Below are 13,212 nucleotides of genomic sequence, written 5' to 3'. Positions count from 1 at the left end.
GCCCGAGTCCCGCCGTCCGCGCTGCTTCTCGGCTTCACCAGTTCCCTCTTCCGCGCTCCTCCTGGAGCCCCAGAGTCCTAAGCCCCGGCTCGGGAGGACGGGCGTTGCACTCTAAAGTTGGGATCGCTCGGGATTTCTCCAACTTCACATCGGTCCCCACCCACCAGGCCACGTGACTGGGGAGGGGGCAGCCCCCGCGGGCCTGCCGGAGTTGTTCTTCCGGGACCCTCCCTCCTCCCAGCAACCCCTGCCCAGGGCCCCCACCCCCACCCCCGCGCCCGGCACCGCGCCTCCGCGCTGGGGAAGCAGGGCCTGGCGGACGCCTGCGGGTCAGCCTGAGGCTGGGGAGTGGAGAGGGTCCCCGCCTCGACTGCACGCTAGTGTGAGCCCTGCACCTGCTCCTCCGCACACCTAACGGAAAAGCACGTTTTTCTCTGCCAACTCCGGTCTTCTTTCACGGGTCTCAAAAGCGTGCCCCTGGGAGTAACTGGAACCTGGTTTTCTTTGTGAATCTCTTACTTTCAAGCCATTTAATGGGGCCTTCAGGCATCCTGGGTCCGGGCCGCGATGTTGTGACTTAGTACAAACTGCGTTTCCACCCAGAAACCACCACCATTACATTCTCGCACCCCGTCTCACAAAAGCAGGCATGAGGCAGGAAGCTCTGCTCTCTGAAGAGAACCAACCAAAGTGACAATAACAACATTTACTGAGCCTTTACTGTGTGCCAGGCACTGGCATAAATACTTCATTGAATCCTGGCAACAGCTTATTAGATGGTATTATCATCATCATCCCCATTTTACAGGCAAACATCCGAGACTTCCTAACCAGACTCCCCGCGGGCCTTGGTTCCCTTCCGATCCGGCGCTGGCTGCTGCCAGAGGAATCTTTTCAAACCGCACACGTGATCATCAGCCCCACAGAAGGCTTCCCATCGCTCTCAGGTAAAGACCCATACTCTTGCTGGCTCTGCCCTCCACCTGCACCTGCACTTCGGCCATGTCAGCCTTCTTTCTTCCAGGTCCTTCGAACAGCCATTCTCCCTCCCGCCAAATGGCCTGCCTTTGACTATCCCGCCGTGCCCTCTGTCTGGAATGACCCTGCTACCCTGTGCAGTGAACAGACCTCGGGTCCCAGGCATTTCTTTAGGAAAGCCCTCTCTGACTTCCCAGAGGGGTGGGTTCTCCCTAATTATAAACTGTGCCTCTCTCCTGGACATTCCACCTTTTTGGTGGTAGTGGTGGGGGCATTATTGGTTATTTGGTTTATATTTCTCTCCTTCACTAGCTGTAATCTCCAAGAAGGAAACTGGGTCCATTTTTTGCTTAACATTGAATCCCTAGCACACAGGAGGTGCTCAGTAACTACGAGTATAAGTACGGCAAGAAGTTAGGGTCTTATCCAAGGAAGGCAAATGGTACCCCACACTGTCTACCTCCGGAACCCAGAAGGGCTGGGTTTGACCTCCTGAAAGTGCTCCTTTCCCTCTGTTCCTGCCTTCAGCACTTGCCCCAGATCCAGAGCTCACATACTCCTGTGGGAAATACATCCAGAAGGCTGCTTACCTGGCTTCAGGGAAGCCCCCGGTTTCCTGTCCCCCAGGACACTCATGGAGCGCACTGTCTCCCGGAGGGGGGCAGCAAGGGGGATGGGATGGCAGCTCACCTTCCGGTCCCCTGGCACACCCCCAGCAGTAAACAACAGTGGCTGCCCAGGGCCGTTCTGTCCTGTTGCCTGGATCCCTGCCTGGTCACTCCTCCAGGCCCGAGGCACCCAGGGGACGGTGAAAGACAGCCTTGCCTTGTGTCTCTGGGGTAGGTGCCTCTGAGCTCAGCAAAGCGTCCGGACAGGTCCGACAGTGAGCGCTCCAGGGGATCTGGCCAGGGCAGCCACTTTCCACTGAGAAGAAGCCAGGCAGGCAGATGCCAACTCTCCATGCTCAGGCAGCTCAGCTCAGAACTGCAGCCTTTTTGTTGAGGATGGCCCTGCGGAAGAAAGGGGCTCTTTTCACAGGTAAATTCCCCCACGCCCCATCCAGAGCACCGGAAGCTGAATGTCTCCGGTTGAACTGGAATTGGGCCATATCAGGTGTTACTGAACAATAAATAGGGCCTTGGCTAGAGCTGAATGCAGCGCCCTTTGCTAGAGTGGGATCTGTGTGCTGCAATTGGGCCTGTGGCCCCGACACCGCTGGTCCTGTCATCTCTCAGAGCTCTTCCTCAGCCAGACTGATGCCATCACTGCCCTGGAGCTTGGGTCAGGACGGGGACTGACCCTAAGAGTTTCTGCAGACGGCAGACCTCTGCGTGGTTTAGCTGGTGTGCCCAGACGACTTTGACAATGACCCTTCCTACCTCCAAGCCTCAGGTCCTGCGTCGGTGAAAGCGATGCAGTGGGACTGCATGGAAAACTGGCCTCTGTAAACTCTGGACGGCTCTACCAACACGAAAGTTCTCCACATAGCCAACCTCCCTGCCCCACTGACCCATCTTGGGAGCAGAATAGACGTGTTAAAAGCGCAGGTTCTGGAGTCCAGCACTCTAGACCTGAATCTCTGCTCTGCTGCTTACCAACTGCACAATGAGTAGGTTACGGCACTGTGCCGAGTTCAGCTCCTCCCCTAGAAAATGCCGTTAGGAATACATCGCTGACCTCTCAGCTCTGCCGTGAGGGTTAAATGAGATAATAATGCACCCAGCACGTGGAGGCGGGTAGTCCGGGCTCAGCAGAAGGCAGCTACCCCATCACCTGGGACAGCCTCAGGAAAACCGGAGGCTGCCGAGCCTCGGAATGGGCCCTGGCCTGGCCTCCTCTGTGCCCCCCTCCCCCAGGGCTCCAGACCTGAGCCCCCTGCCCGGGCTAGGCCTTCCAGGGCAGGGGCTGCCTCCCTCTCTTCCTCTACATGGCACCTCTGGGTCCTGAATGTACCAGGTGGCTCTGTTCTGAGGTCCTCTACACCCTGCCATGGCTGTTAGAGAGGGTCTGCCCTTGAGAATCATACTAGACAAGCTGATGCTCTTTCAGTTAGAATTTTATTCGTGTTGTCCTCATTCTAAGTGACAGGAAAGCCAGTTGGAGATTCCTTCAGCAACAGTGAAAACTTTTTGCTCCTGAAACTAACACAATATTGTAAATCAACTATACCTTGATTTTTTAAAAAAGGAAACCTGTGTTGTCCCCTTAATTTAAAAGTGCAGGGACTTCAGGCATGGCTGAATCGGGGTTCAAGCAACACGATCGCTGTGTTTCAGCTCGGAGCCTATGTCGCTGGAGGCAGGCTCCTGGAATCCTCTGGCCATTAGCAGCTCCCGGCTGACAATCTGGTCCTTTAGCTTCTCTTCTTTCTTTTGGGTCTTCAGGTAACAAGAAAGGCCTTTGTGAACGGGTTACAGATGAGTGCTGGGACTGGCAGCCAGAGAAATAGAGAAGAGCAGAAGAGAAAAGGCAGAGAGCCCAGGAATTGTCACCTGTCTTCCCGCCCATGCGTCCTTGGCTCTGACTTTGCCCTTGGGCCCACCCTGAAGTCATGACCACTGCCTGGTCCCCTCCTCGCCACCCGGTCCTTGTGGCGGCAGGTCTGCTTCCTGCCCTGGGGCCTCCCACAACCGCAAAGCCCTCCGCAGGAAGTGTCTCCAAACTGTCCACAGCAGCTGTCACGTGTACACCAAGGTCTCTGGCAACACAGTGCGTGCAGGTTGGCACCCAGCCCTGAAGACTGTCTGCTCTGGCAGGTTAGTACGGAGGCAAGAGTTAGGTCTATTGCCTTCCTTCAGGGCAGTGCCAACATCACAGCCTCATAAAACTGGGCTCATGGCAGCCTCGCCACTGTTTTCCAAAGTGGGCTCAGTCTTTTGGATCCATTCCTGTCAACGAAGATTTTGTTTCATCTCCTGATGAGGATGGGCCGTGACCTCCAACCGGACAGTAGAAAAGGGGAGGGAGAGGGACCGGTCTCAGGATCTCAAGCAAGAGCGTCTGGCGGAAGAGGCTTGCCTGCTGGGAGGCCTCCGCCGAGGGCTCTGCGCCGAGGGCTCTGCGCCTCGGCTTCTCCGTCTGGCCGGGCTTCGTGTGGTTTCAGCGAGAGACAGCGGAGCACAGGCCCCCCGCAGACTGCGCCCGCAGGGGACCGACCCCTGCCCCCTTCCCTTTCCCTGTTCACCCCGAGCAAGGAGCTGGAGAAGGGGCGGCCCTCCAGAGGCCCCGGGAGAGCCCTTCGGTTGGAGCTGGCCTGGGAGATGCCAAGCTCCTCAGGAGGCCGCACGGCCTCAGCTGTCACACCCAGCCAGAGGTGAGAAGGCTGCCAGGAGCTCAGGGCACCCTGGCCACCTGTCTATCTCAGGAGCACGGAGGCCGCCCCCGCCTCCGTATGCTGGTAGCTACCCATGCTGCGTGGGTGTGACAGTGACGCGTCAGTGGCCCTCTCTGAGCAGCTCCGGGCTTGCGGGCCCTGGGCACAGAAAGGCCAGGGACTGTACACTCAGGTGTGCGGGCAGCCACCCCCCCACCCCCCACCCCGCGCACGGCACTTGCGGGCCTGTTTTCACACAGCTCTGCACCGCCCGAGCAGACACGTCACTGTGGTTGTTTCTGAAAGGTTTTATTTTCAAACAATTGCAAACTTAGGAAAGATTGCAAAACCAAAAACAATACCAAGAACACCTGCATGTCCTCCAACCAGAGCCTTCGCCTTTCACGCCAGAGCCACGGCATTCGCTGTCCTCCAGCACAGACACACACACACACACACACACACACACACGGGCACACCCCCCCAAACACTGTCTTCGGACCCACCTGAGGATAAGTCACACATACGCTGTGACGCTTTCCCACTAGGATCTCGCCGCGCATTCTTCCTAAGAAGAGGGATTTCTCTCGCACCTAACAGTGCAGCTACAAACCTTGGGCGTGTTCGCTGACACAATACTTTCATTTATTGTGGTTCGCGCTTCCGTTTCGTCCGCTGACCCAGCGATGTCCTCTAGGATCCCCTCCTCTGGCCCCGGGTCCAGGCTGGGTTCGGGGGCTCCGCGTCCCACGGAGCTTCCGCGCCCTCCAGGCCGGGACGCAGCCCCGGACTCCTCGGCCCTTCGTGGCAGGGACGTCTGTGAAGAACACAGTCCTGCGTCTCTTTCACTAAATGTTTCTTGAGACATAATTCACACCCTGCACAACGTACCACGTAACGTGGGCAATTCAGCGACGTCGAGCGCTTTCACGGAGCTGGTGGGCCCCCGTCACCAGACTCAACTTTAGAACACACTCATCGTCCCCGAAGAAACCGTGTCCCCATGAGCCGTCCTCCCCACCGCCTCCGCAGGCCTCGGAGCCCAGGCGGCCTGTCGCCTGCAGGCCCGTGGCTTTGCTTACTCTGGACGTTTCCTGGAACTAGAATCATGCCACACACGGTGACTGGCTGCTGTCACCCGACGCGTGTTCATCCCTGCTGCGGCACACGCCTCGGTGCTTCTCTTTATGGCAAAAGCTGCCGGTGTGTGCGTGTCGCAGCCGGCGTAGCCACTCCTCAGTGACACGGCCGTCAGGGGCGTCTGCGCCTTCTGGCGATTGTGACTATCGCCGCTCTGAGCTTCTGGGCACGCGTGTTCGCGTGGCCGCACACTTTCATTGCTCTTGCAGTGGCGTTGCCGGGTCATCCAGCAATTCTAAGTTTGACCCGCCGAGGCACCAACACGCTTTGCCAGAGGAGCCGTGCCCTTCCCACCCCTACGGGCGTGTCTCCGCATCCTCGCCGCCCTCGCGGCTCTCACGCTGCCATCCTAGTGGGGAATCGTGTCCAACGGTGGTGTCGACAGCGCAGAGGACAGCGGCTTCTCACGAGCCCTGGGGGAGAACCCGGTCTCCCGCGAGGCCCCGCGGCTCTGGTTCCCTCCTCAGGCTCTAACGCCTCTGTTCCCAGAACGCGTTCCACTAGAAAAACTGTAACGAAGGGATTTTCTGTTTCGTTGAAGTGGGAGAAACCAGCAGAGTGTGAACCCACTTTTAAAATGTAGCTTGGATGTAACTTCTCTCTTTCCAGTCTCAAGGAGTGAGAGATGGCGCTGGCAGTGCTGGTGGTGCTGGCGGTGGAGACAGCGAGCATGGATGGAGCCCAAGGGACGTTCCAGGCAGTTTTCCGTGTGTGAGCTCATTGAATTCTCACAACGACCCTATCCAGCAGGTACTGTCTTTATCTTTATTTACCACAGGGGAGAACTGGGGTACAGAGAGGTTAAGTAACGTGGACAAGGTCACACAGCCAACAGGCGGCAGAGCTGAGATACAAATCCAGAGGGTGCAGAGGGCACAATGGGAGCCTTGAAGAAATGAGCATTAGGAAAAATAAGTTTTGGAGAAATCTTTCACCAAGACAAACAGAGAGAACGCAGGCCCAGAAAAGTGCAGCGGGACACGGGGAGGGGAGGACGGGAGGACGGGCGGCGTCCCACTGCCGAGTCCCTTCAGGGCCTCGTCGGGAGCCCTGAGGAAGCGTTTCCCAGGCCTCTTGTTCTTGTACCCACTTCACTCAAAACCTCAGCTCTGCTACCTGATGCGGCCGCTAAAGGCTGCTGCTCTCAAGTCGGGTCACCCGGATCTAATGCTGGGGTTCTGGGCGCCACCACTACCGTGGTGTTTAGTGTCCCGTTTCGCACCAGGACGGGCATCACGTCGTGCAGCCACGCTGCCCCCGTGTGACGACGCCCAGCTGTGGTCACACACAGCGAGTTACACGCAGCGCCCGGCTGGGGCTCACCACACGCTCACACTCTCTGCCACCGCCCCTCCTGCCGGCCGTGACTGTGTCGGGCACCCTCTGCTGGGTCTGCCCGCCCTGGGGCACCGGTTCCATTTCCTGCTCAGCAGCAATTAATTTTTTTCCACCATAAAGTGTGTAATAAGGTAAAGGCAGCACCAAAGCTCGGCTCCGAGGTCGGTTTGTATTTCTGCTTTTTACGCTGCGTAGAAGAAAGGCAGGAAACTCCGAGCTGTGCCCCACAGTTATCCTTCGGTCCAAGGAGAGACCACAGGCTCACAGGACAGTCCAAGTCAGTGGGGCGCGGTAGCTCTTGGAACGACACGAGGTGGCAAACACACAAGGTGACAATTTGGGGAGTGATGTCCCCTCGTTCTTTCAAGTCCTCTCCCCTCCTGTCTCGGCAGCGTGCATCCAGCCTAGCAAGGTGCCGGGGCCACACGAATGAGTGAATGGGGCGGGGGTGTCTTTGGACACGGCCGTGACTGACTGCGTTGCCGACAGTTGCAGAGGCCCTGAAGATCAATGACGGCTTACCCGGTCGGGAGGTGTTAGGCCAGGCAGAGGGAAGGAAGAGATCCATACGGATACATTCTGACGACTGTAGGAAACAGGATGCAGTCCGTCAGTTGTCAAACCACAGCCCTGGTCCCCAACACCGCATTGGGAACACTGCGTCTGGAATCAGGAACATCGACCTTCCAAGGTCATTGAAGCCCAACGGCAGGGGGATGTGACTGGAAACACAAGTGGATTCCATTCACGACCACTAGGTGGCGCCTGTTCTAGGCGGTGCAAAAGGGCTTGTTCCATCTTGGAGCTTCCGGCAGCCTGGCCCCAGAGCAATCAAGGTCCGGCTGGGTGGGTAGAGGGCGTGGCCAGGGCCAGCACTGCCAGGCTTGGTTTAAGGAGCCAGTGTCCTGGGAGGGGACTGGATTCCTGATTCCCAGGTGAGCTCACCCTATCTAAAACAGTAGCCCTGCCACCACCTCCGCATTCTCCCTCCTTTGTCCTTTCCTGTCTTCTCTGAGACAGTTATCACACTAGTTATTTTCTGTCTCCTCCCACTAGGATTTAAACTCCACAGGAGGATTTTGCCCGCCACAGCACGGCCCGCTCCTCCATACCCAGCACTTTGTAAACCCGAAGCAAACATGCTGCATAAATGAATGAGTTCGCAAACCTGTAACAAAAAGAATTGTCCCTGACTAAGGTCTGGAGCCCATTCTCCTAAAGAGATTGTGTGGAAACCAAGCGGGCTGAGCTGTCACCACTGCTCAGCGAAGGTGGGTTGAACGTGTACCCCTTCCATTCAGCTAGAGCAACCTGCCTGTGAATTAGGGGGTTTCACGTGCCAACCCTATTTTGATCCTGCTGTGCTCTCTGCAAGTGGTCCCGGCTGCGCAGTTAGGTCTTTCTGGCTGTCAGTCACAGGAGCAGCCTTGCAGGCCACAAGGCCCTGAGGTTGGTCTCCTGCCAGCTGATCAGGGATGCCCGAGGGAGGAGGAAAGGGCACCACAAATGCTCAGGAGCCCCTTGAGCTGGGTTCAGAGCCCCTGGAGCAGAAGGCAGAGGACGCCTCACTCGGGGCTTCTCGTTTCCTGCGGATGGACACCCAGGACCTGCACTCGGAGGCAGCTGATGGCTTACCTGGCACGAAGGCCGCAGGTAACCAGCTCCCCTCGACTTGGTGAGGAACCACTTTACTCCAGCCTCACCAGATCCCTGTACCGCCCCAAAGTGGCCGAGAGTGATGCAGACATGGGTAAGGCTCTGGGAACCCATCCTGCTGTGTGAACGGAAGCAGAGGTGCTGCCGGGCCAGTGAGAAGCATGCCTTCTGAGCGGAGGAGGAGATGGAGGCGGGCCTGGTGGAGCCCCGGGTCCCCTAGGGCCCAGCCCTCAGCCACAGCGTGGGCAGCAGCCCTGGGGCATCCTCCGGCAGACGTCTGTGCGTCTGGGCTCTATGCCATGCGGCCGCTGCCTGCCCCAAGTTTCCACATGACGATTAGAAAATCACCTGCAAACCTAAATCCAGCGCCTACAGCCGACACACTTAACAGCTCAGAGAATGACTCAGAGGAAGCCGTTTTCCGAAGTGAGGATGAGCACCCGTTAGTGTGAAAGGCGGCCATTCTCTTATCAGCACCGGCCACTCAAGGGAAAGGGGGCGAAAGCTGGAAAAGCAGCTCTTGAGTAAATGCCCGAGAACACGCCCCCAGCGGGAGGGCGTGGGGGCTGCACAGACGCGGCCCCACGGAGGATCCCAATTCGCTGCAGAACCCGCTCGCGGGGGGGGGGGGGGGGGCAAGCAAAGCTCCGCCCTCTTCCTGAGACGTAACCAGCTGCGCCGGTAGGTTCTGTCCCTGTGGCCACACGGGGAACTCAGAGTTCCCTGGTCTTTTTTTTCTTTTTTGCCATCTCTTGGGCCACTTCCACGGCATATGGAGGTTCCCAGGCTAGGGGTCGAATAGGAGGTGTAGCCACCAGTCTATGCCAGAGCCACAGCAACTCGGGATCCGAGCCGCGTCTGCCACCTACACCACAGCTCACGGCAATGCCGGATCCTTAACCCTCTGAGCAAGGCCAGGGATCGAACCCACAACCTCATGGTTCTTAGGCGGATTTGTTAACCACTGCGCCACGATGGGAACTCCCCCATGGTCTTTTTTCATCTGCGTACTTTTCCCAGGTGACCTCGATCCACCTCATTCTTCGCTCTGTGACCCTGAGATTCCGAGTCTCCCCTGAGCTCTCGCAGGACTTCGCAGAACGAGGCGCCCACCTGAAGCCTTTATCTGGGTCTCTAATAGACAGCTCGGGGCCAAAACCGAACTCACCAAACTCTTCACCTTCTCTCCTCTTCCACCGTTTCCTTATTGCACAAGAAATCCTCCAAAGCCTGGCACCTCAAAACAACAGCAATCACTGATCTAGCTCACCAGTCGGCCGTTTTGGTGCAGCTCGCAGGGACAGCTCAGCGAAGCATCAGCTGGAGAACCTGTTCCTAAGGCGTTCATTCACCCCGCTGGCAAGTTTTGCTGCTGTCACCCGGGAGTCAGCTGGGCAGTGGGGGAGGGGAGGGGTGGTTCCCCGAGGCGTGGTGTCCGAGGTCCTGGATTTCCCAGAGAGAGGAAGTGGAAATTGTCTGACCTCCTGGGGCCAGGAAGGGATAAAGCCTCACTCCTGCCATTAACAGTGGTTAAGCCATCGCAGACCCCAGGTTCAAGGGGAGGGGTGAGACACCCCCCAGCTTGCCCCGGAAGGAGCATCAGAGAGTTTGTAGACAGGTTTTTAAACCATCACAGGTCCCACACCGGCTCCTCCCAAAGCCTTGTCCATCTGCTGCCTGCTCAGGCAGCTCGGGGTCACCTTCGGTTGCTCTTTTTCCCGCCCCTCACGTCTGGACCTCAGCAAGCGCTGTTGACTCTCTCCCCAGACACGTGCAGAACCCTTCTGCTCGCTTCCTCCGCTGTGACCAGCCCGTCCCGGGCAACCTCACCTCCCACCGGATGACTGCTTGGTTGGCAGTCGTTTGAGAACTGCTCTCTGCATCCACGCCCACTTTCTGAAACCTATTCTTTGTACAGTAACCTGAGCTATCTTTTAAAAACATGAGTCAGATCATCCCACTTTTCTGTCGAAACCCCTTCCAAATGCTTCACGGTGTGTTTAGAATTAACCCCCAAGCCTGCCTTCCGGATTCCAAAGCCCACGGTGCTCCGGCTGCCGTCCAGCTCCCTGCCCGTCTCGTGCCATTTGCCTTCTTGCTCGTCTGTGGTCCAACACGTGCTTGTTCCTGTCTGATGGGAACTTGGCTTCTCTCTCTCTGGAATGTTCTTACCCCTGATTTCCCCAAAGCTGGCTCCTTCTCACAATTTATTTTTCAGCTGAAATATCATTTACCCAGAGAGACCCCCCCCCCGAGTTCCCAAACCTCAGGTAGCCAGGCAGCCATCTGTTACACTAACCTCTTTTAATTTTCAACATAGCCCTTATCTCTAGCTGATACTTTTCATATTGATTGATTCGCTGTCTGTCTCCTCCCTCCACAAACTCAAAAATGACAAGACCTTGTCTGTGTCGTCACTGTGCGTCCCTATGGCCTAGAACAGTGCCTGGCAAAAGGCAGATTACAACAACTATTTACTGACTGAGCAGGTGGCAACAGCAGCCCCCGCCACCGAGTCTTCCGACAGGACCACGGCATCTCTCAGGGTGGTTGCTGGGTATGGAGACGAGGCTCCAGGGGGGCCTCAGTGGCTCATGCACGGTTGGCTCCGGAGGGTGCTTCAGAGCCCCGGCTTCTGCGGCCTCCTTCCTGCCCCGTGCACAGCCGTCCCTAGCCTTCCTGTGAAGTCAGCAGTACGGAGTTAGTCTTAACCACTGAGCTGCCAATTCTTTGGGCAGGATGGCGCAGTTGAGCTCAGCAGCCCTCCACGTCGGTCAGGTCAGCAATGTGTCCACATTACATTGGAATGTTCACCTTGGCCAGGCTCAGGCACACAGGCCAAGTGCCGGCTTACAAATTCCAAGTACTTGTATTAAAGACTATTTTTTTTAAATGAAGACGTCAAAATTTTGAGGAAAGACAGAAATGGGTACTTAGGACCATCCAAATAAAGAATAAATATTTGATTCTGGCTTTAAAAACCATCCATGTTATTTGTAGGTTAAAAACACCACCAAGGTAAAAAGTGAATTTAACAACAAATGAGATAGTCTTTGTTTTTTTCAAAGCAGTTGTTAATCACTTTTTGGGACTTTGGTGTGCAAAAATGATCAGGCACAGAGTTTGTTGCTGAAATAAATCACGGGCTGTGTGTGGGCAGCCCGTTCATTAGGGAACCGGTAGCTTGCTTGAGAGAATTCTTTTAGTCACTACAATGAGGTTGGGTTTTTGTTTGTTTTTGTTATTGTTTTTTTTTTTTTTTTTTGGCCTGTGAATTTCAATTTTTTAAAATGCAGTCCTCAAAAGACAAAAAAAAATAAAATAAAATAAAATAAAATGCAGTGATACTGAAAAATCAAGTTCCCGGGGGAGAGAGTGATTGTGGGGCCCCGGCTGCAGAAAGCAGGCGGCCTCGCGGTGCTTAGAGGCCGGGCTCTGTGTAGCGGCTCCTGGCAGCGCCCTGACCACAAAGGGAGCCCGAGCACCCCTAGCAGTGTGCCTTGCACCCTTGGAGCCGAGTCAGCCTCTGAGCTCGGAGGAGCGGGGAGGGCAAACGCGACAGGCTGGTCTGCACGTCGCGCCTGGGCCTGGCTCGCCAACTCGGGGTGCGTGAGATCTGTTCAAGGGGACGGACGCTCATCCGCCGGGGAGGTCTCGTCGGGCCTGAGCTCCCCAGGCCCTGCCGTGGTACCCGCGGTGCGTAAAGGCGCATCTGCAGGTGTGAGAGCAGACCTCGCATTCGCTGCGAGGCGGGAGCTGGCAACAAGGAAGGCCCCCGAGGTCCAGGTCGCGAGGTCCGTGCAGGCGCTTAGCTCCGCTCTCTCAGGCTTCCCGCCTGAAGCACCTCTTAGCCATCACTGCTCAGAACTCAAGGCCTGGGACCAGACCTGGGTCACGCAGGCTGGAGAAGGCGGTGGTCTCGGGTGGGTGGATGGGGCCTGGAGCTGCTCCGCCCCAGTCCTGTTCCCTGCTGCCTGCTCGGAGCTGGAGCCTGCGTGCCGAGCCCCCCCGCCCCCCAGTTCCCTGCTGCCTGCTCACAGCCTGCGCCTGCGTGCCCGGGGACCCTTAGGGTGGGCTGCGCTGGAAGAAGCTGAAGCTCCAGGCGGGACAGCCCTTCTGCGGCCTCCTTTCCACCACGGCCCCCTCGAGGAGCCAGGACCGAGGACTGGTGAATCCCGCCTGCGCTGACTGAGTTCCAGCTCCGCCAGCCCTTGATGTATCCAGACACCTGCCTTCGGCAACAAGAAGACGGACTCAAGGTGGCTCTCGGTCTACACCCCAGGGCTGGCACAGAAAAACCAGGTTCAATTTACCAAATCATCTGTATTCTCTCTAACAACTGAACTCCAACCGGTCGCTGCTACTAGAGGCACCGTGTCCCCTCTGCTGGCGCAGAAGCGGAGGGCCGTGTCCTGCCAGCCCACAGGCCGAAGGCCGTGCCCACGGCACGTGGCAGACTCATCTGTAGGGCCGCAAAAACCTGGACACCTTGGAACGGAGCAGCCGGATGAAGGATCTCGGAAACATCTCCCGGGACTCCTGGGCTGTGTACCTGAAGTAGTTCTGGGGGTGGGCCAGGACGTCGAACAGAGCCTTGATCAGTTTCTTATCCTAGAAGGAACAGACGTTTTGTAACTGAGCCATTTCGCCAGTGGGGCCATAACGTCCCACTGTTAGGCAATAGTTGATTCGCTGAAAAACACTTTGCAAAAATTATTTCCTCTGCTTTTTATGTTTCCCAATATTTATTTTTCCTAATTATCCACGAAGAGCACATATTACTTTGA

At 56.8% G+C, this 13,212-nt stretch overlaps 1 protein-coding gene across 1 annotated transcript in view; it reads right to left on the bottom strand.

Annotated features, from left to right (window-relative positions):
* SCUBE2 (signal peptide, CUB domain and EGF like domain containing 2) overlaps positions 4,585 to 13,212 on the bottom strand; it is a 67,846-nt gene continuing 59,218 nt past the window's right edge. Inside the window, exon 21 of the mRNA XM_021062256.1 lies at positions 4,585 to 13,036. Within this exon, the coding sequence (XP_020917915.1) occupies positions 12,884 to 13,036 (153 nt within the window). The 3' untranslated portion in view covers positions 4,585 to 12,883. The remainder of the gene's footprint in view (positions 13,037 to 13,212) is intronic.

This window comes from Sus scrofa, chromosome 9 (assembly GCF_000003025.6).
Source record: "Sus scrofa isolate TJ Tabasco breed Duroc chromosome 9, Sscrofa11.1, whole genome shotgun sequence".
Classification (NCBI taxonomy): Eukaryota; Metazoa; Chordata; class Mammalia; order Artiodactyla; family Suidae; genus Sus; species Sus scrofa.
The sequence above is the reverse complement of the archived record's forward strand: the minus strand, read 5'-3'. Positions and strand labels throughout refer to the sequence as shown.